The 27,078-nt window shown below is 40.6% G+C and overlaps 1 protein-coding gene across 3 annotated transcripts; it reads right to left on the reverse strand.

The window, feature by feature from the left end:
* Positions 1–3,841: 3,841 nt before the first annotated feature.
* LOC108108019 (solute carrier family 12 member 1) lies at positions 3,842–26,186 on the reverse strand. Of its 3 annotated transcripts, XM_017215876.2 has the most exons (19): positions 25,626–26,186; positions 14,415–14,941; positions 11,567–11,746; positions 11,157–11,271; positions 9,433–9,691; positions 9,095–9,348; positions 8,916–9,030; positions 8,712–8,854; positions 8,489–8,654; positions 8,274–8,416; positions 8,104–8,213; positions 7,903–8,038; positions 7,032–7,842; positions 6,803–6,862; positions 6,462–6,509; positions 5,707–5,804; positions 5,415–5,644; positions 4,458–4,693; positions 3,842–4,390 (listed from the first exon to the last, which is right to left on the reverse strand). In XM_017215876.2, the coding sequence occupies exons 2-19, from the start codon at positions 14,687–14,689 to the stop codon at positions 4,146–4,148; spliced, it is 3,624 nt and encodes a 1,207-aa protein (XP_017071365.1). In that variant the 5' UTR covers positions 14,690–14,941; positions 25,626–26,186; the 3' UTR covers positions 3,842–4,145. The 3 variants fall into 3 exon arrangements, with proteins under 3 accessions (XP_017071365.1, XP_017071366.1, XP_017071367.1); XM_017215877.2 differs by lacking the exon at positions 6,462–6,509; XM_017215878.2 differs by lacking the exons at positions 6,462–6,509; positions 6,803–6,862.
* Positions 26,187–27,078: the final 892 nt, after the last annotated feature.

Raw genomic sequence — 27,078 nt, forward strand, 5'->3', positions numbered from 1 at the left:
ATGCCCTTCGAGGACTTTGTTTTACCTTGTTATAGGAAATTGCGAATTAAAATTAATCCCGAAATGAAGAGTTTACAGGAAAAGTTAAAAGTCAAGCAATTAACAAATTTGTTCCAAAAACATTTTCTCTCACTGAGCCCGCACTCCTGTTAACACAAAAGCTACAGACAACAAGAGTTCCTTAGAAACTCTTCTGTCGCTGTCACAGTCAGCATCACAGTTGGGCGAAAAAAGAAAATTGTATAAATTGGGAATTGAATTGGGATGGGGGGCGAAAACAGGTCCTGCGTGTCTTGCCTGTTAGTTTCCCGCTAGCGTGAGGCAACCCATCATTCGACATCCGGCAGATGTAACCCGATGAAGGACCATTCCCCAAGTTGCGGCCAAGGGGCAACTTATTAAGAGGCCGCAATGTGTTGACAGGCCCGGGCAATCAAATAACAAACTTTTACTCCTCGTGACATCTGCCCCCTCCCCTTTTCCACCCGACTTAACATTAGTTTTGATGTACGAGAACGTATGTTTTCTCTGGGAGGCAGCATCCGTCACGTCAGCCACCAAGCAGCGTTAACTGCAGCACGTAAAGTGCTTAATCGGCTGGCAAGGAGCTGAGTTGAGTCCTCTTTTCAGCACTGTGGGTCCTGGCTTCCAAGATCTCAGTTCTGAGACCTAAGAACCACACATAACCGCTTGGTGACGCACGACTTCGTTTGTTTTTTTGCTAATTGATTTAACCAACGCACACGCCGAAGGGGAAACTTTGAAAGTGCAGGTGGCTTTAATGAACACACAGCTTTAATAACACTCCGATTCCAGGAAAGCGTTGAAACTACAAACAGTAGCGGGAAAAACTTTCAATTCTAGCAATTCTTTTCCTATACAATTTCCTGCTATTAAATTGCCACTTTAACAAGTCCGAATGGAAAACAACTTCCATTTAAGGCTAACTAGCTGAAAATGCGCTTTTCGTAGAAACTTTAAACTAGTGTCTGCAGGTGAAGCTTCTGCTTGCCTTTCCTGCAAGCCGAAACGGGGGAAATAGAAAGAAAGTCCGGGAAAAGCAAACTTTTATAAATTCGTACAGATTAGTGCCTTTCAGCACAAAGTAAAGGTCACTTCTGGCGAAAGATGTGCAGTGGATATCTTACAAATCCATTGAGAATAAAATAAAAATAAAGATTTGTAAACATTTCTCAAAGTTAAAGCAGAGATTTCATCTGGTCTGGTAATCATTTTTTTGCAGACATATTTACCTGTTCTTCCAACGAGTATAAAGGATTCAGATTGCAATATTCATGGGGAGACAAGCGGAAATAGGTAGATAATCCAGCAGGAAGCCTGAAATACAGAAGAATAGTTTCATTCAACCTTAACGAAAGGAGCTCTTTGTGTGGCTTTTTTGTCAAATGTGAAAAGTGGCAAGAGCGCGTGGCAAAGAGATTTGAAAAAAATGGTTTTAGCCTAGGTTTGGTTTAACCTTCTGGCCAAAGAAAAAGATAAATGGGTCGAAAAGTTATTATCCAAGTCACTAGTTAGCCACGAGAAAGTAAAAAAAACAGATACATATGTTTAAATCTCCATCCAAAGTCGAGTGACCGACCACCACAAGTTGTTTACTTTTGAAGACAAAGTGCAAAGTTCTCGAAAATGGCCACGTGTGGGCCCGCCGAGTTTGTTGGCCGCTTGAGACTCGATGGATGCGATTCCGATACTTCGAACACTTTTTCGTTTTGGACTCCTTTGTGGTGTCGTGCGAATGACAATGGCTTACTCGTTAAATATTTATTTATGTTTTCATGTTTCGAAAACACAAGAAAAACACAGCAAGAAATCAACAAGTCCGTTGCCACCCGGGCGGTGACCTTCGATTGTGGGTTTGCCAACTCCCCTGGGGGGGTCACATCGAACGTTAAAAATCAGCAGCTATACTTTATTACCGTATATTGAAATACCGATTGAATGCAATTCAAGGTAAGCCAGAGTTACAACTCAAGGATAACCTCGACCTGCCATAAAAGTTCCTTCAGGTAATCTTCTACCCGGTGGAAGGAGTAATCGCCGTAAGACTTCCTGCTCCTTCCTTGCGACTTCCGCAGTATTAAACCCAAGCAAGGGCATTAATATTAATGCCGCAATTGCGACGTTTTATGTCAATTTATAACAATTTACTAAGCCCTCGTGCAACTTGCATTTTAAAACGAATAAATGTCGTACCCATCTCATTTCAACAAAGGAAGACATAAAGTTAAGCCCTAATATTTCACCAGAAATAAACAATGTAATTCAGGGCAAAAACGAATTGCGTAGACAATAAAACTTGGCTAAACAAAACCACAAAAATGAAACAGCCTAAAGGCTAAAACACGTACTGGGCTGAAGGAAGTAAAAAAGTCTGAAATGTCCACTAACATAACAATCATTAATAATGGAAATAGTCGTCATAGTTAGCTGTTATGAAAAGATTCATTATAGTTTAATGGCGAGGCCGTGAAGCGAACAATGAATAAAGTTACATATTATTACGCGTCCACGTATGAATAACTACCATTCAATGAAAAACAAGTCAGCAAAATGTCCTTTAAGCGTTTCTATAACAACGCGCTGTAATCTTGTTTTTCGCTTTTTGAAACTATTATTAGACGAAGTAGCAAATACCCTTAAATTAGTATTTTATTCTCTGTGTGTCTTAATATGTACAAACAAAATGTAGTAGACTTTCTGGATGGTCACCTTAAGAATCGATACAATCCCGATAACCGATGTTAAGCTAAGATGATGTTATTTAGTTGTATGGATTATCGATTGGATTCTTGGTTGTCGAGTGAATTCGTTGAACTAAAATACTTATGTGTGTTTTGTTGGTTAGTTTTTGGTTGTGGTAACGGGGGATTGGACCAGAACAACTTTTTTTTTGTCATTTTACGGAATTACATGGTAACTGTTAATTGGCTAGCTTGCGTCACTAAAGGTTCATGTTGACAAATTTCATATTTCAAAAGAAATCAGATTTAAAATGTATTTATGTTTAATTAGGTTTATAGGATTTACTTTTTGTAAAAGCAGGATAAGAGGAAGCTGCTAAATAGTTATTTAAAAAGTTTGACCAAATTTTAAAAAGCAGTGGTAATGTAGAACTATTAGTTTGTCTCTGGATCAAAAAAGTTTAAATTATATATAAAAATAAAAAGAAAAAACATTTGTTTAGCTGAAGAGCAACTTTTCGGAAATTTAATTGACGCATTCTATGGTTGGTTAGAAACTGAAAAAGTTCACAAATTGCTTGGCTACTCTTAATTTAATAAAGTTCTTCTTTCTATGTCATTCTTTCAGATGCAGTCATTTTTTAATGAATGGAAATTAATTTACAAACACAAAACAAAGTGTAACTAAATTAAGTAAAGAATTTCCCAACAGTATAAACATTATTTGGTTTATGCAAATAAAACAATCAGTTTAGCCCGATCCCTAGATTAAATTTCATTTTTCCCTGCAAAATGCCAACCTTTAAGCCCACGCGCAGCTCTTGTGTCGCAACATCAGCCAACTCGAACATGTTGCAAGCAATTTCAAGTTGAAGGGCAAACCCTACTCAGTTTTAAATTGCAGAAGACAGTCACCCAAGTTGACATATTAGAAGATATTTTGACGATAATTTGATGGATTACGGGATAACGAAGGAATCGAGGCTGCCTAAATCTAAGGCCAATTTTATTTAAGGGGTCGAGTTGCTAAATCTGTAAAACATGTATTAGTATACATGATTTTCTTTAAACCAAACTATAAATCTTAGGTAGAACCCTCCGAACAACTTTTATACCCAAATAAAAAGCCATTTTAAAAATTATTTGCACTGCATTTAAATACGATTTCTAGAACAATGTTTATATTGACGGGGCAGAGATGGATCGGGGTAAAGGCAGCCCCTCCATTAAACAATATGAAACATCTAGTTGCGGGCCATCAGATGATTCCCGATCCCTCTGCTGGTGCCAGTGCCTCTGTGCGTTCCGTGGGGTGTCCCTAATTTTATGTACATGGGTGGTACTTCTAAGAGATAAAATACTCGTTCGCCTAACAATAACGGTGAGTTTTGAGTGTCAGTAGGTGTAAGTAGAATACAATAGATCCAATCTGGCCTGCTGATCCTACGAGTAGAAGGTCAGCACACTCGTCTGGTTGCCACGCACGAAAAGGAAGGGCGGCATGTCCCGACTAAGACTCTCCAGCCAGGCCATGTACAGCGGTGCGGATACAATGTTCTTCCGGGGCATTGGCAGTGTCATCACCACCAGATCCGATTTGGTCGACTGCTCTCGCAGGTATTCCCGCAGGCGAAGGTATCGATTCGTCTTGTCCTGCACCGCCAGCAGATCGTCATCAGTGATGTGAACTGTGAAGATTTTAAACAAATTATATAAATATATTTATTGAAGATTAAGAACTAAAACTAAACTCACCATCATCCTCGTTGAGGGTCGCCCTACTGCTGTTACCATTCTCGCCCTCCTTCTCGGTCACTACAAAGTCCTTGATCAGCTCGTTAAAGAACTGTGTGGATGTTTCCAGAGGCTTCTTCGTAATATCCGGAATCAGCGTCAGATCCGAGTAGTCAATCCGGAATTTGGACAGCAAACTGGCCATGGAGCGCTGCTCGAACTCCAGCTCCGCCTTTTTGTTAGCCAAAGCATAAACCCTGCAAGCAAAATTGTGTATAGAATCCATTACTGTAGTTAGACCATCAGCATGCTGCTGGCATAAAATGTCATGGAACACTATATACAAACTGAGTCATGTCTAGTTGATATTCAGACAAGTGCATCTGAATAGATGTCCAACTTTTGAAAAATCTGTTGAACATTTGAGAGTAACTCTGGTGGCTTTTCTCTTTTATGAAATGCATTTACGGCATTAAATTTATCACACATACGCATTGTTGACTTTAATTAAAGTTTTTAGTTCTTTTTGTGTGAACTTTCAGAAACCAAAACCTTGGGCTATGCCATTTGGGTATGAAAATTTAGCTTTTAAAGCACACAAAAAGTCAGTACTTTTTCTCATAACAACTTTGTATGAACAATTTTAATTACAAAGTCCATAACTTAAAGACTGGCATCCAGCAGGAATTGTATTAAAAATAACAAAAGATTTTAAAGTGAAAATGAACCTTCATCAGAATTCCACAGCGATTGTAGTGTGAGAAATTAAACGGAATAAATATAAAAAATTCCCTTAAGCATCTGGTATCGAGGCCCCACTTGGCGACCTTGAGATGATAATCAGAAAATCAGCTCTCAAAGGACGAGAACATGGCTGGAAATTCCCAGAGTGAAAATTACCTGGTGTAAGTTCCTCGTTAGCCAGAAGAGCAGAGATAAAGCAGACAACAATTTCGCGGTAATTCGCGATATTCTCACCTCAATTTGCAGGATTGCCAGGTGCGCCTGGTACTGATGATGTAGGGCAGCAGTAGAGTGAGCCCACCATCGTCGTAGAGCCACCAGACATCGATGACGGCGTGGCTACGCTTTCTAGTGAACTGGGTGAGGTCCGAGAGGACCTCCTTAGGCAGCTCAACTCCCCCGGGACCCTTGTACAGGGAGGCCGGGTCATCATGTTTCAGCTTCGACTTGCGCAGCGAATTGCTCTGCCAAATGCACAATAGTTAATCAAATGCAACACACTAAGTAATTGAGTTTCCACAGTTACCACAAGATTGGCTGTCTTAGCGTCCAAGGGATCAGGCATGCCGGAGACATCCTTCGACTGATTGCCCGCTATGAAGGACAGGTCGCTCGTGCTGGATGCTAAATGGAAAAAATGAAGTAGAATTTTAGTAAAAATATCCAACAAGCTATGGAAAATAGCTTGACAACATCATTTCATTCCGGGCATGCACAGACAACAAACAGTGCAGCAGCACAGCCCAACTGATTTGCCATTTTCCCATCCATATATATATATATATATATATCTATATATTCAAAACAAACAACAACGGACCCCTTGGGCCACGTGCTGCCACCATGTGGGCCAGTTAGAGTACCGATTCCCCAACGACATCCGCCGCCTTACCGGACATTGTTCGAATATAATTTAAAATTCAAATTTACGAGCATTGCATTAATTTTACAGTCCGGAAAAAGGTTTTCTACGCGCCCAGATGTTCAACCGCTGACGGGTTCGCCAGGACCAGGCCAACTAGGGGTCTTTCAATTTGGCCATAGATTGAGGTTAGTTTGGCTGTTAAATGTCGTTAATTTGCTTGAAACTTTATGGCCTGATTGCGAGGCAAGGCAACATGCAGGCAGCTGACATGCGTGGTAGAGTGAAAGTGTGTGTCACTGTGGATGGCTTCGGCATGGAGCCCATTCGTATTCATATTTACCTACTCAGCCTACAACAACTTCACATTCCATTCAAGTGCTTTATGACACGCAATCTTAGCAAAAACATAACATCACCTGCACCTGGCCACGAGCGCATTCTCCGCAGGCTCTGCTTGAATCGCACTGCGGTTCGGTTCGATTTCCCAGAAGATACGATGAAAATACCGATATAATTACGGGGATTTGCTGGTCGGGACAGCAACTTGCTTTATGACAAGTTTGGTAGGGTGGACCACTCTTTGAATCTAGGCTTATTATTCATTAATTACTGATTACGTGTTCAGTTCATAATAGATAATATTTTATGTTCATAAATGTTGATTTTTTGATTAAATGTTAAACTTGATAACCCATTTTAGCTACAGTTGGTCCACCCTACTGTTGACCTTTACCATTTCACCTAGCATGCTACTCACATTTGACTATCTTCAGGCTGCTCTGCTCGCTTTGGAGCAACTGGTTGCGGTTTCGGTCCTCTACGTGATTGCAATTTGTGGAGGTGCAGTAGGTGCATTTGGGTGGAGTGGTAAGACATGTGCGATTTTAGGGGTATTTCAAGAGAGAGAGAGACATGCGGAATATAATCAGAATTGTAATTGAGTTATAAAAAATTCCTATAAACCCAAATGGATTCCTGTTCCTTACCTTGCGATACGTTCCGGCTGAGCGAATCAATGCTGCCACCCAAACCATTTCGAGCACTGCTATCCACAGCCTGCAAGTCCCCGGAACTCTCATTCGGCTGCAGGGTTCTTGGTACATCCGATGCGGTCTTCCAACCATCCTGGGAACCCAACAACTGTGAACAATCCAAGCCCTGGGGAACTCGCAATATGGCCACCGACAGGTACATGTCCAGGGCCTTGTGCATCACATTGAAGTACTGATCCAGCTCCTTGTGATCGCATGTCTGCCAGTCAGTCTTGTAGCCCATCAGGATAATGTTCGGCTTAAGTTTGCCAATACCCGAAGCCTGCATCAGCGCCCGAGTGCCCGATTCGAAGTCCTCACCATCCACCAAAGCATAGAAACCCTTAACACGATGCTTGCGGAACCAATTGGCTGCTCTTTCTTGCAGATATGTACGATATTTCTGGGAACTGGAACCCCTGAGGACATGACCACAAACAAGCAGCGATAAGTTCTTCGTAAGCATATAAGCCAGGTCAACGAGGACAGGTCGAGTGTTTGGCAAGCCGGAAAGAACCAAGATCTGTGGCCTATAGTTCTTCACATGCTCCTCCACATTATTCAGCTGCTGCACCGACATCAGGGCATTCTTGTATGTCTGGGCCTGTGTCGTGGAGCCCCAGTTGACATCCGGTTTCCGGTAGGCCACAATTAAGTACAGAGCCAGCACTGCCGCAAAGGTGATGAGTGCAGTGGCCCACGAGATGAGGAACATGACGGCCACGCAGAGAATGGCGCCCAGCAGGCTCAGCCACATATTGTAATACTAGAATGGATAAAATAATATTATATATTTATCTGAGAATTTTAAAATTTATTTACACACCTTAAAGGTTGGTCGCCAGCCCACTGGCTTGGCCAGACTGGCGTGGAAGGTACTGAAGTTGATCAACATGTAGGCGGCCAGGAAAAAGTTTGAGATGAGCGGGGCAATCAAGTTAAGTTCTCCAATCAAGATGAAGCTAAAGATATATAGTAAGATAAAGATATTTTTTAACACTTTCAATAGCTTGACATATCTACTTACGCCGAGGCAATGATAAAAGTAAGAACATAACCACGAACGGGCTCATTGTTCTTGCCATAACCCTTGGCGAACCAAACAATCTTTGGATACAGTTCATCCTTGCACAGAGCCTATAAAAAAATATTTATATATATAATTTTAATCTCGATATCGAATGTGGATTATCTTACCTGGAAAACCTTTGGTGCAGAAACCAAACTGGCCAAAGCCGAGGATAAAGTGGCAGCATAGCAACCTGCGTAAATAAGCGGACCAAAGCCAGAAACCAACTCAATCACCTGAAAAGAGTTCTGCAAGCCGTAATTGCATTCACCTGAAGGGGATTATATATTACAATGTTAATTAATCACTCTGCTTAATAAAAATTGTAAATAAAAACCATTACCAGGCTGACAGTCGAGGAATGCAAAGGAGCCATTGACCATATCCGTCACATTACCGGTGGCATCGCGAGCCACTGTAGCACCGCACTGCAGGACCATGATTAAATACGTTCCGGTAGTGATGATGATAGCAAGGATAGTGCCCTTGGGAATGGATTTTGAGGGATCCTAGAAAGGCAAAAGTGTACTTCAGGTTAAAGTTTGGTTATTAAAAGGTAATTTTACCTTCAGATCTCCCGAGATATTAGCTCCTGCTAGAATACCCGTAGCTGCAGGGAAGAATATAGCAAACACTGAGAAAAAATCATGTTGAATGCCGCTCTTCTCCGGCCGATAGTCAGGAAACAGATTATTTTTAAACAAAGTTGCTGTAAGGAAAACACAAAATTAAAGTTAGTAAGAGAAGTCTTCGTCATTCGAAAAGCTCACCATTGTATCCCAGGAAACCCTTAGCCACTTCCCATTCACTCTTTGGTCCGATGAAGCTGCCAATAACGAAGTCGCCAATCGCCACTAGCAAGATAATAAGTAGTCCGATTTGGGCCTGATAAAACGATAGGTAACTAAGTGCATAACTGCTAGTTAGGATGCACATTACGCATACGGACCTTGGCCTCCCACTCCATGCCGACGACCACGATGATTAAGAGCAACAGGATGGTGATGCAACCTATGATGCGTACATCCTGAACACCGCCGTCAATGATTTCCCACTCAAAGGTCGCCATCATGGCCAACATTGATTCGCAGAAGCCTACTACATACATGGCACACGCAACCGCATTCGCCAGGGAGAAAATCAGTCCAATGGAGCCACCAAACTCTGGCCCCAGAGACCGGGATATCATGTAGTAGGTGCCACCTAGACGAGGAGGAGTGTGTCAAAACCACTTAGAACCATTTAAAAGCGACCACCAGCAGGCAGGGATGATGGCTGTTAACTCACCTCCTTTGATGACACCATTAGTGCTTATCGCCGACATCGACAAGGCCGTGATGGTCGTGACAGCAGTCGTTGTCAGTATTAATACGAAGCCCTCAATGACGCCCGCCTGACCCACCACCCAGCTGAGTCGCAGGAACAGCATCACGCCCCAGATGTTCAGCAGGCATCGGACGAGGACACCTTTGATCCAGCCAAATTTCAAGACTCCATTCAGGATTCCCGACTCCGGGTCCTGATTACGCGTCAAGCTGTGCGTGTTCTGTGTTTTTACACAGAGAGAAAAAGAGGTTTCTTAGTTCTTTAATGTTAAATATGAGTTATTATCAAAAGCTTTTACCATACTCAATCTGTTTCTGTTTAAACTTTTAAGATTTTTAAGATTTTAATCAAATTAAAAGTCAAGTTAATTTTTCCTCTGTACATTAGTGGGCGTAAAGGGCAAAGGGTAGAGTGTTCTTGAGAAAATTTCAATAAAGCTGTCTAGTGTTGATAAATGATTCGGCAAACAACCTGGGGGCAAAGGTGGGGTAAATATCTGTCTTTTCTTTGGTAATTCTTAGATCAGGGAGGAACATGGAAATTTAAAGGAACCGATGGAAAAAACCCTCTGAAAACAGATGACTTCAGCTAAGGGGAATTCTGGCAAGCCGGCGCATTCCCGCAGTCAAGACATTATTAATAGATTAATCATACGCCCCGAAGCCGCAGCACCCGCTCAGCCAATTGACCTCCCGAACTTTGCACTTTTAACGAGACCCCATCTTAATTGCTTATTATTCCAAGATGTCCAAGTGACATTGAGAGAGCTCTTTTCGTAGTACATCGGACATTCTACTTAATTATCACGACATGCGCATCTTTTTATCTTTAATAAAAAAAAAGAAAAGAAAAAGAGCTTGCCTCATGGATTACATGTCTGCGAATGATATATTATTGTGCAACGCATCAATTTCTCAATGGACCTTCAGATGCAGCCCGAAGCAATTTACTTTTCTCTTATTGACAGTCATTTGCTCGGCCAATTGTGAAGCGAAAACATAAACAATTAGGCTGAAAAGTGTGGAAATCAATTAGTGCCAATTGGTGGCTGTGACTGCACTGGGTGTCTTTCGGATAGAAAACTTTTCGAAATGATTCATAAACAAGGGCTTCGAAGTCAAATGAAAAGTCAATGGACTTGTCGTCAACAGATTTCTTAGTGGCATAGTCAAATTTAATCGTTAAGTCTGCCGAAGTTATTCTATTCTGGGGAATAAATTTTAGGAAAACTGTGTAGCCCAACCGCATGAATTGCAGTTGACAAGCAATTTCCCAGGGATTTCCCAGCCTGCAGTGCCAACGACCGCCCAATTTGACTCCTGATGGCATTCGCAGTCACGCTCATGTGCCTGCGACAAAAATGGAAAATGGCAAATGGCTTTCTGGCTCAGCCGGGGTGACACTTGCCGTCGGAGAATTGACACTGCCGGGTCCGGGTCACTTCTTGGGTTAAGGGTATTGAATATTGTTTTTATTTTTTTTTTTCGGAATTTTCGTGGGGGCGTATAGGCGTAAATTTAAATTTGACTTTCACTGCGACTATGGCTTTGCCTGCAACTCGTAAAGCATTTATGGGTCTTGCGAAATTGTAATTTGTTGCCCTTGAGGGTCCTGCGGTGTGTTTACGACCCAGACGTTAATTTTCATTTAGTTCTGGCGATCCCTGGCATGGTATGAAAACTCACCTTGCCCACCAGCGTCGCGTTGTGCAGCTCGTCGAGCGTTGGACGGTAGGCCGCCTGGATGGACATCATGTTGCGGTAGTTGTCCAAACGGGGTAAGGCCTCGCGAGTGAAGTGCCTGTAGGAAAGTGAGCGGATTTAGTATCACAGATTCGAAAGCAAAGCAGAGAATACACAGTGAAAAATATTGAAAAAACCAATCAATCAATTTGTTTTAGGAATTTGGACATTCCAATGATATTTATCTGAAATTTGTTTCCATATCTTAATATTAAAATAAGTTTCTTTTTAAGTTAGGAAAGGAGTTTTCTACTTGAGTTAACTGTTAAGACTTCCAATTTTTTGAATGTAAATTTGACATTTTGAAATATATTTTTCTCTGTGTAAGAAGGTTGGGAGCAATGCAAACTGACCGGAAACTTTTACCATATTTTGTGTCATACTCGTTGTCCAGCAGCTCGCGCTCCTCCTGCGAGTCATTCGACTCGTCGGACTCCTCATTCTGCGGGTCCACCTGGAAGCGGGTCGTCGTCTGAAGATCCTTGAACCTTGACGGTTTATCCTTGTCGCGGAAGCTTGATTTGATGGATTGCCTGAGAATCGGAGACAAAGGCAAGCTATTAGGCAGCTCATTATTTTTAGGTCACATCCCCATTCTCTCTCTCCGTTCCCCTTGGTTACCACTTTAATTGGGGAGTTGAACCGAAGGCTGGGATTAGATTTAAAAGGCCAATCGTCTTGACACAGCCAGTGAACAAGGATTCAATTTTAAATCCGCAGCCAATAACTTTCATTATCAGCCAATTCAGTTCAACGAAATTCAATTGAATTTATTTCGATTTAGTTAGCTTGGCGGCCCCGTAAACCCAAACTTGCGATTTCTGATTGCCGCCCATTGTGTCGTCGTGGCCCCAGATGATTCCTGCCAGTCTGGCATAGAGCAGACGGCCCCCGGGACACGCCCACGCCTCTAGAAGGACGTTCAACCCCGAGCTCCCCTGGCTTTAGACGATAATGTGTTGCATGAGCGAGCGTCTGACATCCTGACACCCTGCTGGCTGCACCCGCTAATCGAGAGGCGCTCAAGCACCCGTGAATCAAATGTTAAATTTATAAACTTCAAATGAGCCAAACCATAATTTAATATTGTGGGAAAACTCTACTCTATGCTATTTGCAATGAATAAAATTTCCAATTTGGGCATTCGGAATGTACATATTAATTATTAAGCCTATTAAATTTGTCAGTTTATTTGCTTTTTTAGATTCCACATAATAAGCTTAATATATTGATTTAGAACATATATCGTACAAATAGCCATAAAATGGTAAACACCATTTTACACCTGCATTTTAGGAATAAATAAGCAAATTAAAATGTTGTAAATTTTATACGTAAAAAGGTTGTAAATTGATAACCAACATTGCGTATGGATAATAAATTTGTAAGCTGATAGATAATTTAGCAGTTTTTGTGGTTTACAGCGGTTTACTTCAATTATTAACATTTAAATGTGATTCTAACCATTTAATCAACTATAAATAAAGTTAAATAATTAAATGTTTTATATGGTAAATCAAAAAGTATCTCCTAGTCGAGCTAGAACCCGCAGCAAGCTCTTTCCAATTTAGTAAGCGTCTTTGCTCAATGGCCTCAAGATATTTATATGATATATGTCTTGATGTCGATGGAGCAATTTATGGGTGGCTTGTCTGGTTGGCTTTTGAGATTGCTTGGCAGCGGCGAGAACGTGAAAAGCAGCCATAATGATGATCCAGTCGATTGTATGTCAATGAGATTGATTTAATTTGGGAAAGGCAGCCTTGGCAGGGGAAGAAGCCGAGAAAAATTCAGGAATTAATTATCAATCTGAAGGAAGGGGCAGGCAGTCGCTTAAAACTCAAGAAGACCCTTAAGTAAGCTTATCATTAATTTATGCAGGAAAACGCTGCTCAATGCCTGCCAATTTGAGCCGATTAAAAGGCATTTTTATACGAAATCGCTTTCCTCATAATACGAAAACTCAGTTGCCTTGGCACTCGCAGGGAGTGCTCCTCACAGGATGTGCGGTTGGCAATAAACGGGGCCATAATATTTTCATGAGCCCTCATTACCATAACTTGGATGGAACTTTGGCCAGACATCGTCATAATGTCACGACAACATATCGAATCCAAACATTTTATAGTTGGCCAAGAGAAAAAAAAAAGCGGACAAAGAATGCCGTGTCCCTGACGATTTTCCTTCAGCACTTCCAGGACTATGCAAATTGCCTGTCCACTGTCAAATGGGGAACACAAGCGTAAATGATGGTTATTACTATATAGACTGTGATTGCTGGTATTGTTTGATTTCTGCAGGCGAGTGTTGAACCTTTCCCAGTCGACTGTTGAACCTGAGCCACAGGTCGGCAAACTTTGTTGGCCATTTTATAGATGCGAATGGTTCGATTCCGATTCCGATTTCGATTTTGAGCCGTGACTTTGTTCAGAGGCCGTGGAATTCTACAGAGTTTAATCAATGTTGAACGATTGCACTCGAAGGTGATGGACTGAAAATTACAATTGCAGCAAATGTGGCGTGAATGATTAACTGGCATCTCGTTGAGCCGACATGTTGGCACTCCACCAACCAGTTACTTGTTACTTGGCCTCCTCATATCAATCTCATCTGCATTTCCACCCATATTGTACCCAAATTATATTCATCTTCTGGATCCTTGCCAGCTCGATAATTCATTCAAGGGTCTTTTCGGCCGGAGCGATAATTCTCGGGGTGCTTTAAGGAGGAGAATTTCGGCATCCTTTGTAACCGGATGAAACAAGGGCGGAATGTTAACGCCATAATTAAGCGAGGACAAAATACAGGAGGCGACAAAAGCAATCCTTGTTTGATGAAACACTAAACAATTACCAGAAAATGAAAATGAAAAATTCAAGAAATTTCCATTCTCCGCCACAATAGACAAAGGAAAAGGTCGACTAGAAAGGGACCCCAAGGAAACCGCAACCGTTTTAAATCCGGACTGCACTCAGAGAAAAACGTTGGAACTATTTTTTTGTAACTAAAATTAGGTCATAGAACCCGCTCTAATTCTGTCTTTTTAAGGGAGGTTTAGCTCATTAATTACCGATGTTTAGGATGCGATTAATATATTTGGAAACATAAAATACTAATTCCCAACTTCTTTGCTTCACTTTCTTCCAGTGTTAAGCTGCATCCCCCTCTTTGACCCCTGACCCTGTCACCCATCCGACTCACCTCTGCTGCCTGGGCTGGTGTTGGTTGAGCATTTGTGTCGCATCGAATGTGTCGTCCTCAAGCAGCTCGCCGTCGGCGTTTGTTAGACGACGATAGACCTCGTGCGGCCCATCATCTCCGTGTCCTCCTTGTCCTACTGCTCCTGATCCGGATCCCGAACCTGGGCCATCCGGCCCCTGTGACTTGCGACTGTTTCCATTGACGGGGTTCACTTGAAACCTGTTGGGTGGCCGGTCGGCGGCCGAGCCTAACTCGAAGGAGATTGTATCCGACATCTGGGCCTGTGTTTTTGTTTGCCGTTTGTTTTTCGGGGTCCTCGCCCCGGGAAGATTTCACAGAGTGCCTTTGCGGTTTCCGTGTGCGGGTCGGAACTTTTTGGTAGCCTATTCAATCGACCCATCCACAGTGGCTAATTTTGTATGTATAGGTAGGTGTATTCCTGTGTGTGTGTGGCTTGGTGGGCAAAGCAAAATCAGGACATCCGTTACTGACGATTAAAGTGGCACTTTCCCAGCGCTTAAAGCTATCTGCAAAAGAGGAGAGCAAAAAAAGGAAAACCATAAATCAAGATGAAGTGAAATACCATCAAAAAGACCCGAATTTGCTGAATCAGTGAGTGTGCCAAAAACGAAAAGGTTTTCCTTTTTTCTAATGAAAACAAACTCGATTATGCATTTGGACATTTGGGGGGAGCCATGCATACACAATTAAACATAGTTTTGTAGTCCCAGTTCTGTCCTTTTTTCGGTTTTTGTTGTTATTTTGGTTAAGGACACTGAAATGAAAACATTTTCTTGTTTTTGCGCAGACAAAGAAAATATAAGAGTAAGCGTGTTTCTCAAGTTGTCTGAAGTTTACCCGTCTGCTTGGACCAGATGACGAGACTCCCACAAAACCCTTTTTCTTGGCCACTTAGGAAAAATAGCTTGATGGTTATTTTTTATCATATCGATGTTTGAATGTCCTGCCTTAGGTAGACTTATATTCAATTAGCTCTTTAAATTTAAAAATTAATAAAAGGCATTACTTAAAACTAAAACTCCTGAAGCTGGACTTGATTTGTTGTTATTGTATTTCCATAAATCAGTATGTTATGAAATAACTTTCTGATTTTCATGAAAATATTAGTCTCCAAAAAAATCAATTAAATAACCTTAGAAGTTCGTAAAGTAAGTTTACAAAACACAAAGCCATACACACCTTTGAAAATTAAATTTTCTTTAAATTAAAAACCCTGAATTTTGCGTAAGCCAGAAAAATGAGAAAGGCAATTTTGAAATTTATTACTGAGTTTGATATAAACATAGAAATGATTTCTGGCTATCAGATTTCACTTTTAAGCAACCCTGTTTTTGAGTGACATATAAAAAATAATCTTTTTTTAGGGACTTCAAAGTTCATCGATACAGAAATTGCGATTTGATTGCCTGGTATCCACGCCATGCCATGTCATATCGGCTTTCGCCAAGTTGAGTGTCACATTTGGGTGACGAAATCCGAGAAAGCCGCGCTGGCATTCCCGTGAGGTAATAAAAGACCTCCACTCGAAACGATTAAGGCAGTACAATGCAGCGAGTGCCGAATGCCGAATGACTAAAAATAGTCCGAACTCAAATTGATGCAAATTAATCATGATTAGTCGGTTGATTGTCGGTTGCCAGTTGCCAGGTGGAAGAATGCTTCATGGGAATCCCTTTGCTTCCACCTGCCGCCCTCTGGAGAGAGCGGAAAAGGAAATACCAAAGCGAAAGTGAAAGGGGAAAATGCGGAAACGGAAGTGACAAAGAAGTTCGCCCCAAACTGACGGGCAATTTGTCACAGTTTTTCCATGACAGCTGGTGCTGCTGTTGGCCTGCATGTGCCCGTTTATAGGTCAAGTTGAGAGCAAGACAAGTGCGAAAGGCAAACAAAGGCGGACAATTACCATAACAAAACGCCCAAATCGCATAATGAAAAACTCAAACAGAAGCGCTGAAAGAGACCGAGATAAACTGCGAGAAAGAGATTGCAAAACGCTGGCTAATTACGCCAATTACGACATTTTTACACAAATTGTGGGAACTTTGCTCAGCTTTGGTCAGGGCAGAATTTGCACGAATTTATTGCAGGCAATTAAGAACTTAATTCAATGAACCCGCTCCCGTGTCCCATTCCCATTGGCAAGCAGTCGTCCGCTGACAGTTGACAGGCATCCTGGGCAGGTGCAGCGAAACTTTTTGGCCAGCTTATCAGCTTCAGACACAAAAGGCCAACCCGTTGACCCTTCACCTCAAAGCTGTTAGCCATGGAGAGGCGCCAAAGCTGCATAGTTAAAAGTTTCCATGGCGTCAGCTGGCCTTCGACAGATAGCAAACAAATCCCAGTCCTCTGCCCAATGCACAGTTAGAAATTGTAGGAAATTCCCTTCTAGCTAGGGAAGTTTTTAGCTTTTTATTTGAATGCACAGTTGAAAGGAAATTCCCTTCTAGCTAGGGAAATGTGAGACTTTTTAAGATCTGAAATGATTTTAAACCTGATGGTGGTTACTGCCCTATTTTATTCTAGAATTTTATGATATTACACTTCCGAATAAATCTTTCTTTCAATGTGTCAAGTTATAGCCACTTCCCAACGACATTCCCCTGATTTATGACCCCATCTCTGATTAATTGGCCATTTGTGGGGTTGGGAGCCGTGGAGCTCCCGAAAACGAAGCATTTAGCAAGCCATTGCTCCACTTTGGCCATGAATTCAATGGCAACAAAGGAAAGGCGTTGCTTGCTGTAAACAAAATATATAAAAAAAAAAGGAAACGTATCAGAATAATAATTGTTGACAGTGCCACCGACATTGGGGATCCAGTTGTGATTGCCACTGAGGTTGCCTCGCGTTTTGGGAAATTTTATTTGAGGCAGTGCCCGCCGCTTTGCTTTTCATTACTCAATTCCACGCCCATTCGCAATTCAATTGCTACAATAAAATACGATTTTTACAACGTCGGTGGTATTTGGCAACAATTGCATATAAAGCTTGTACTACGCCCAGAGTCGAATTAAATGCTTAGATTTAATGGGCATTTTCCCCAGTTCCAAAAGGCAGGCTGAGGCAGCTCCATCCGCGGAGTTGCCAACTCTTTGACAGCATCAGCTGAAAAGTTCAACCCATCAAGGATATAACTTTGTAGACAAGAAAAGAACAAGTATAATATTAAAGTTAAGCAAATGCAGAGAAAGTAAAAGCGTATATAATTTATAAGGCTAACATTCAGAGGGGTATAGGTCATTAAAATACAAGTGCCTGGGAAATTTTATTGCATGACCTCAATTACAAGATGCTCGAGGCAGCAAAAAAGAGCGATGGCCATAAAACACTGGCAACTGGTCGTCAGCAAACTAAGAAGGACCTAATGACAGGACATCGCATGTCACGTGTTAGTCGCTATTGCCCCTATATTGATATCAATCGTTTTTATGCCCCCGTCAATACAATCCCAAGCGGCAATCACTGATGTGCCACGCACCAGCAAAAAACAAAACTTTTGGCCAGCCATCTGACTGACTGATATCGGTCGTATCCGTTCATCAGTGGATGACAGGAGGTCATCTGGCCAGACATACACATATATATATATGTATCTCACAGATAGGCATCAAAGCGGATTAACAAACGAAGACCCCGAAGAAAATCTGTAAGTTGGGGAAAAGCGGAAAATCCGTAGCAACAAAGTGTCAAAAACACACACAGCAGAAGTTGAGCAAGTCAAGCGTGCTGATCCGCATTGTATTACATTATTGTACGCCCACCGAAACGGCCAAATAAACTACCAACTAGCCAGCAACTTGGCAAGCAAGAAAAAAAAATAAAACAAGCTGAGAATAAAGGAAAAAAATGTGGAAAAAATGCAAAGTAGCTGGGGAGGGGCAGAGAGGATGTGGCATGGATACGAGAATACCCAAGAGAAGGAAGCTCCCTTTAAGCCAAAAAATGCAAACTGTTTGGTAATAAACAAGAATGGAAGTCATTTTGGCAATCGGGCTAATTCTTTTGGCCCACATTTCATGTCCTGGCCCAAAGGGTTGCCCGGAATTCGCCTCCAGCGAGCTTCAACCGCTTAAGCGATTAAGGAGCTATGTGACTGACAGGCATTAAAGCGTTAACGTCCATGTTGTCAGTCCTGAGAAATGATGCAACATTTCTCATTCCGCCCACAGGTTCTCGTATCCACGCACATTTTAATGGCATCTCTGGGAAAAATAAGCATCCTTCGCATGAACTGTATACCATGTTGACATAAATCCTTTCCAAGGGGGAAGACTCAGATTCATTTTGAGTAAATGAAAGACCTCCTCCATATGAGTCACTGCAAAGCAATTTCACTAAAAATGTTTAATCTACGAAGTAAGCAGGCTTTGTTATTAATCTGATAATTTGTCATTTTAATTAGATTATGATATCAGTTTAACAAGCTTAAATGTTTATATTTTGTGATAGTAGAGGTTTTAATAGGGATAATAACGATTCAAGTGACTCATTTCCTAGGAATGAAAATCAATTTAAAATTAAAATGGTTAACCACTGCCAATCACTGTTTAACCCTGACCCAATTTCGCCGAAAGCCAATTGCCTTAAACGGAAACTAATTGAACAATTTTGTAATTAATCGGCTTGAATAAATTTGGTAAGTCAACATAACTTTATCATGTGTAAAAGATATTACAATTTGATTGCCGAAAGCAACTCCTTTTGAACATCTGCCATAAAAATAAAGATTTTCCCACAGAGCCATGTCTTATTGATTTGTCTTAGCGTTATTTTAGCATAAGGTGAGTCAGACAGATATAAGCTTGAATAAATTCAAAAGTAAATATAAATAAATCATCTGTATTAAAGCAAGAGAAAATGTTGCAATAGCTCAAGGAAGCAACCATGAAAAACTTTCTCAATAATCTAGAAATAAACTCCTAAACCTTGATTTCCTTTGTAATAAATTGAAAAGTAATTCCATAAACTCTATATTGACAGTTTGTAAGCGTTTGTTTATTTGTTTACTACACTATTTTGAACTATTTATTTTTGTTGTTTAAAATTCAAATGAAATCAATTCACCTCAAACGCTGCCGTTGGAGTTCGTGATCTGACGAGTACGTATCTCCCACTTGAATAGTTATTCCACTCACCGAAGTCGATACAAAACGTGTGACGTGCTGAAGTTAAAATGGTAAACAACAAGTGGCAAGTGAAATGCTTTAAACAAATGGAATAACGAAGGCAGTCAAGTGTTCCACAATAAGTTTCTCTGCTCAAGAAAAGCGTGAAACAATAAAACGTAACAAGTTTGTGGGACACTGGGGATTGACCTCACCCAATATGAAAAACCGGATCCGGGGACCAGGACAAGTTGGCCGCGTTTTGCGGCACACACACACTTGCTTATTTATATATCATATGGTTTTTCGGTTATAAATTTCAAATGAAAATAACCATAAATAATATTTCGCGGGCTTTTTATGCCCCAAACAGAAGCCTCTGGGCTGGACGATACAACAGGGTACTGGATACTGGATACTTGTAAGTGGGTTTTCAAGAGGTTCTGGAGATCTGGAGGGTCTAAGGGGACAGCGCCGACAACTTTTTATGATTTAAAGTCGTAAAGAGCAAGCAGCCAGCAAGTATTTACGACTCGGAAATGGAAATATCATGCCATTTGGTAAGTACCCAGCTGACTTTTGGACCCCGAAAAATATGGGTGGGGCCACCCCGGGCAACGAGCGAGTCCACTGTTTTTATTCCGCTTCATTTGTGGCGGCATAAATTAAGTGCAAAAGCCCACAGACGCCGCAGAGCAAACACGGGACAAATCACACGCCAGGCGCAGAAAACAAAAGCTTCGGAATCGAAAGGAAGGTTAATAAAAATATATTGCAATTTCCACGGGTCGGGGGATATTCATACCTACCCACTCGTATATGAACGAAGGAGAAGAGTATGTGTTCGCAGAAAAGAAAAATTACTTAGGGCGAAACCCAGAGAAGACTCGTGATGAACACTTTTTTTTTTGTGCGATTCGCAGGAAAGGAAAGCTTTAACAAGAGCTGATTGGAATTTCAAGGCTGTCAGTCGTAAAACAACCTGCACCAAGAAGGCCCCCCTTACTAATCCGAGAAACTAAAGACGGTTCGAAGAAATCGATTACGTATGAGTTTCATTACTCATCAAATTTCTGAGTATTAACTGGCTGCAGTTGAATTTTCTTTAGTTTAATTTTTGGAAAAAATATACACAAATTGTATTACTTTCTAAATATTTTTCATGTGAAAGAAAGACATTTAACAAATACCAAAAACATGTTCTACAAGTGCCTAACTAAATGAATAAAGAATATTCTTAATCAGAATAAATAAAATAAAGAAAGAATTTCTAATCATTAAACGAAGAAGCACTTTGGGAATTCCTTTGATGATATTCCAAAATTTATACAATGAATAAAACAAAAAATATTTAATGCCATTTTGCTACTCTCGGAAACCCATAACTTGAATTGGTTAAGTGACAGATGAACAGAGGAAAGTCTGTACAGTATGTATTATATTTTGTTTTCTGTTGAGCCAGCAAAATGATCCGAGATGGCGGTCCAAAATCGTGCTGATTGCTCAGTTTGTCTGCCAGCAGCAGCTTATTAAAGTAAGCACCTGCTACAGAGCTACAAACCTCGGCGATATGCCAGAGCTGAATCGTAAAGCCGAGCGGCGTCTCTCATATGAATATTGTCGCCTTAACCGCAGCTTAATGACTCCAGCTAAGTGTGCAATAAAAATGGATATGGGTCATGTGGCATGTGCCAGTGACTACTACCTTTGGGTGGTATCAATTCTTGGCCAGTAGCCAGTAGTTGCCAGTGCACATCATCATCACATGACTCCAAAGCCATGTTCAATGCAAAAAAACAACAAGCGATGCAAATACTGCATGTTTGCATTCCTTCACTCTTTGTGCATTTTGCAATGGCATGTTCTAAGTTTAGGCACGTACTCTAAGGATAGCAGGTCTAGTTTAAGGTTTTTGCCAATATTTATGAGCAACCATCCAAATAGTAGTAATTTAATTACACACAAATTACCAAGTTGGTGGGTATTTCAGAGATTTCCATATAAGCCCAATGTTAGGGAGAAAATTACAGCACTAAATAAGCCGAGCTAACACCTTGGGCAATTGGAAACTTGTGCCGAATGGAGGGAACTTCGACCGGGCATTTCGTGAAAACACGATATCGATGTGGGCTTAGGGTCATTTGCACGTTCTCCCTATTTACATTGATTGGTTAGTAAATCCCTCGACAGCAGCATAACTTTGGCTGCCAATTAGCAAATTCTAAGCCGACTAATCAGCAACTTTGCGGCCTCACCCGACCAAACCCGTCTAAATTTCAGGTTTCCTATGCAAATCAAAGTCAGTACACATTATTAAGTAGGTAATTTGCGAATGAAATGTGTATAAAACGATATTAAATGTTAACAGTCGGGTTTTTGGCGTAATTTTAAACCAACTCAGCTTTAAAATAACATTCAGACAAAACCAAAAAATAGAATTGGAGAGATTCCAGGAACACTAAATCTGGTTGAGCCCTCGGGGAATCCCATAGAAGTAGAGGGTGGACTAAGTTCATATAAGTTCCATAATTTCACAGGTCATTGCACGGATTGTTAGAACCGGCGTCAGGATGATTCAGTCAGTTTTCAAACACACTATTCAGCACTCGTTATGGATCATTCCTTTTGCCCATCCCAAAAAGATTCCACATATATATATATATATATATATATATATACAAAGAGATATATATATAAGTGGAAACAAAGCAAAATATGATAAATACGAACCCAACAGACATGTGAAATTTCAAGTTTGTGGCCCTAAAAAACCAATAAGAATGCCAAAGCAAAGCAGAGAAACGAAAACCGTTTACCTGGCCAATTGGCCATGGGTTTCTCTGGGTTCTGGCCAAACAAAACATTTGTTTCCGAGTCTCACTCAACAGGAATTTAAATATCTCAACTGGACCCCCCATCCCCATTAATTCTAACCCATCATTTTGTTGGCCATCAGGCGAAGGCAACATCAAAGCCAAGCAAACTGGCTTTAATCTAAAAATTGTTAAATGCTAATGCACACTGGGTATTTGGTTTGGTTAAGAAAAGGTTACAATGGCTAATTGCAATTATTATGCTTTTTCAATTTATGAATTGTATTTCGCGGGGTGCGGTGGCAGACGGGGAGGCAACGTCACATCTCACTTTGATTAGCGGATTTCTTACGCAAAAGAATTTCGCTGGACGCTCGACACACGCCCACGCAATCGCTATCGCGACGGGAATCGCTCCGTCAATTGGCATAAATCTTTATTAAACGTGGAAAAGACAAAAAGGCGAAAGGTGAAAATTGTCAACGCCGTAGCACTCACTGCACTGGCACTCGGTATTTTTGTGACTTGGCGCTGTGCCTTGCATAATTTCCAGCTGTACCCCAGGCCACTCATATGGGCCCATGCTCATTCTTATTCCCATTCTCATTCCCGTTCCCATTCACATTTTCATTCCCATTTCCGCCGTGCCCAGCAATTTCTCAATGCACTGGGAGAAGTAGTTGTAGATTTTTATCTAAGAAAATGTTGAATAGATTCTGTCACTGAATGATAGGCCAAAAGAGCTTACATCATATTTTATTTTCTGGGCTTCAGTCATTTTAAAAGTCTTTAAATTACACAGATACTTATTTATGTGTTTTAAAGTTTTTACTTTGAATTCTTCAATATGCTAAGATATAATAATATTTTATCTCCCAATTAAACTTTATCTTTGAGAAAAACAAAAATATTTTTTGAAAATACATTTTTGCCAGAGTGCTCGGTATTTTCCGTAAATTATAGCTTTGATCATGTGCTTCTGGAGCAATCGGCTGTGTTTATCAATTTTTATTGCCTTTTTGGCATTTTTTAATTGATGAAATCAGCAAGTTTGTTAAGACTTAAAAATATGGTAAAATAATTGGACAGATGTCTTATATACTTTTCCATTTTTATCCCAAAAGAAGGATTGTCCTTGAACCTTCAACCATAATCTATTATTTTTAGTGCACTCCCGTCTAGTCACCAAATGGCATCCGTGCACTTTTTGGTCGACCCATCTAACCCGTGGCCACTCACTCGCTTTGTCAAGGTTCGCAAGGTCAATGATTTATTAGTTTATTTGTTCGCCATTGCGTTGCGTTCTGTTGTGATCTCCGGTTCGTTGTCTTGCTTTCTCCGTACTTTTTGTCATTCCGGAGCGCCTATTGTCTGCGGCTGACAGCCAAAGCTCTTGGATCAGAGGCGGCTTTAGCGCCAGTTGAGCCGCTGAATCCGACGACCCCCGCGCAGCACCCGCCAGTCGACAATCATTAAGAGAAGCAGTGACAATTTGAGTTGCATTTCCATTAGTCGGTCTGTGTCAATGGCTTGGCAAATGGACAAGTTAATCGAGGCATGTGTGTTCCGTTCCATTCCGTTTGCCGACCAGCGACCAGCTGAGCCCCGTCGAATCCAGTTCAGTTTTGTATGTGCATGTACATGGATATATGTTTATATAGGCCACGACCTTCAAATGCAACCCCATGGAAACAAATGTCGATCGGTATACGGGGTTTCGGGGTGGAAAGAGTGCAACCCCAGGACTAGGATTTCTGTTGCCAGGAGCGATTTTGAGGGTCCTACTCGTATGCAGCTGCATTTCAGTCTTATAGGGTCTTCTTTTGTTTGTGTAGCCTCAAAAGTTATGCAATCTGCTTTAAGAGCGGCTTTCCTTAGTCTTTTTTAACATTTTCCGAGTATTCAAATGCCAGATTTCTGCTGCCTTAAAGTTTTCCCATATCAGTCTTTTATTGTTTGTCCAGAAAAATATTAAATTTCAAAGAGTTCGCATGTTGTTAAAAGCTGATTATTTTATAGTCAAGTTTGCAATGGGCAATCGTTTTTCATGGCTTGAAAAAAAATTAATTTTTGGAAAAGAAATCAAACTGAATTTTGCAATTGATAGCAATTTTCCATAACTACTTTTTATTGTTGTTTTCAAGAGCTGCAATTTATTGAACGGTTTAAATGAAAAAATGTTGTTTTTTTAGGCCTCCATTTGTGCTGAAAGTTTGTTTACACTTTCAAGAGTACTTTTTATTGTATATCATTTTAAAAAGAACTTGATTTTTTATTTGGAAAACTTTTATAGGCACTTCCAATTAAAACATTTTCCATGTTTTTTCGATTTTTGAGAGAACAACATAACAAATCAATTATTTTTAGGAATCCAATTTTATAGCAATTAAAAACTTTTGTTCTCAAAACTAGTTGATGATAAAGAAGTAATTTAAGAGCAACTTGGAGTCTCAAGGGCTTAATTACAAATTCAACAATAAAAATACACTTTAATAAGCCAAAGAAATACTTGAAGAATGTTATTAAAAAACAATGACTAGCCTCAAGGGATTGATAAAAACAACACTCAACCAATTTCGAAAAAAAAACTACAAATGTCGGCATTTGAAAAGCGTTTTCCAAGTCCCCGAGCTATGCGAAAATATAACCAGATATGCGAATGCTCTCCATCAAATAACAACTGACCGCAATCCAAGCTGGATGATTCTATTACGGCGTCTTCAAGATTGTCGTCATATAATTTGAGAAAGACAGCCCGGGACTGCACCGATGAATTATTACCCTATTTAGTGTCACAAATATATGGAGATGAACGAGAGCACTTGCCAAAGATAGACGAGACCGGACCCGGAAAACTGGTAATGGCTTTCAAGTTCAAGTGCATGGCAATCACAACTAAGAGATACTCGAAAAAAAAAACTGGGTTTAAGTGCGTTTCTCGGGCTGGAAAACTTGGAAAAGCAGTTTGATAAAACAGCTGACCAGAGCATGAATCACTTTCTGAGATATTTTTGTACAGAAATGATAAAGAGTAGAGCAATCGGAAGTGAGGGAGAGATTTTCTAGGAATTCTTTTTAAAAGCTTTCATAATTAAATTGACTGCGGGCGGAGAGGTATGTTTTTTTTATTAAATTACTGCAGGGCGCATAGACAAAAGAAGCGAAGTTCGCACACAAAGAGATAAACAAAGCCAACACAGCTGGCCCACCAAAATATAACCACAGTGTACAGAATTTTTTATAAAATTCATTTGTCTGCTTTGCAAACTCACCGAAAGGCAACAAATGAATATCCAACTGGCAGGTAATTAATATTTCTTTTTTAATTCTGACTGCCAAATTTCCAATAATTAATGCACTTTTCACTGAAACACGCACTAGTACGTACTCTTTTGGTAAATATTTACCCGCGCCAGCGAAATTCGAATTCGAAAACCAAGATCGCTTTACGAATGGGCATACAAATAATTACTGTATTATCAGTGCTGTTCCATGAGCTCTAAGTACTTGAGATTCGGGTGAATTCCAAAACGAACTGTTAGAGACGCACTTAAAATTCCCCAAAAGTACTTTTGCACCGTCAAAACAAATTGGTTTGTACAGAAGGGCACTTCATTGGCTTTCACACACAGTGGCAATTGCCATTGGCATTTGCATTTACATTGAGGTTCCGCTTTCTCGCACTGCAAAACGCTATTTTCTTTTAGAGATAATTAATTGTGTTCCAGTAGGATGAGCAGGCTAGGATGGGCTTCCTAGGTGGGGCAAATAATACATATGGCTTTGTATCTGGGAGATACTTTTAAGCATTTGTATCTTGCACACTTTCGAGCACTTGCCTAGAGGGGCCTGTTTCGAAAATAAATATCCAGCACCGAAAATAAACGAGTGTGTTTACTTCGCCGATCGAGATGGATGTTTTGTTGGGTTCAAAACGTGGCAGCTGATCCGATTCCCGGTTCCGAAGAGGAGCTATATAGCTAATAGCTATAGCTATCCAAACGCACGTGCAGAGAGTCGACGACTGACTGAGGCAAACTCGGCCCGCGATCGCCACAAAATATCAAAAGCCGCGGCGGCGAATTCGGTTCGTTCGTTCGAATGCGGCGAACAAACAAATGCTGAGGCACCAAACGAACAGCATAACAAGCTATATAGTATGGGTATATACTATATAGTCTGATCGAAACGAACCCAAGTTGCCCAAACAAAAAAAAATTCCATTTCATACACGCGCAACTGGAGTTGGAGTGAGTCTTGGTCTTGGTTGGTATGGGTATCTGTGGAATATCTCGACTTCCCTTGGTGGTGGCTTTTGCACCCTTACAAATGTTCCATATATCTTATGACATATTAGATCGCTCGGGGAAGTTCAAACATTTGTGCCGTGAAGTGAATTTCAAGATGATTCAGGTAACAGTGACCAGAACTTTTCTAATGAGTCATCTTTGTATGCCTTTTAGATACGCTGTAACCCATGAAAATGTAGTTAATCACCTTGAAAAAGTGTATTATTGAAGATAAAAATCAACACTATTTTAGCTATATAGACAGACTTCTTAATATTAATTAGCAAAGAGGAGATTAATGTTGTTGATATATATTATTATACTAATAAAATATCAAATTATTTTATGTTAAACTTAAATTTAACTTGAAAAATATCCAATAAATCACCTTTAAAACTTAATCTGGAAAAGAGAACAACAGCTTACTCAAAGGAAG

The sequence above is a fragment of the Drosophila eugracilis genome, unplaced genomic scaffold (assembly GCF_018153835.1).
Source record: "Drosophila eugracilis isolate 14026-0451.02 unplaced genomic scaffold, ASM1815383v1 contig_2088, whole genome shotgun sequence".
Classification (NCBI taxonomy): domain Eukaryota; kingdom Metazoa; phylum Arthropoda; class Insecta; order Diptera; family Drosophilidae; genus Drosophila; species Drosophila eugracilis.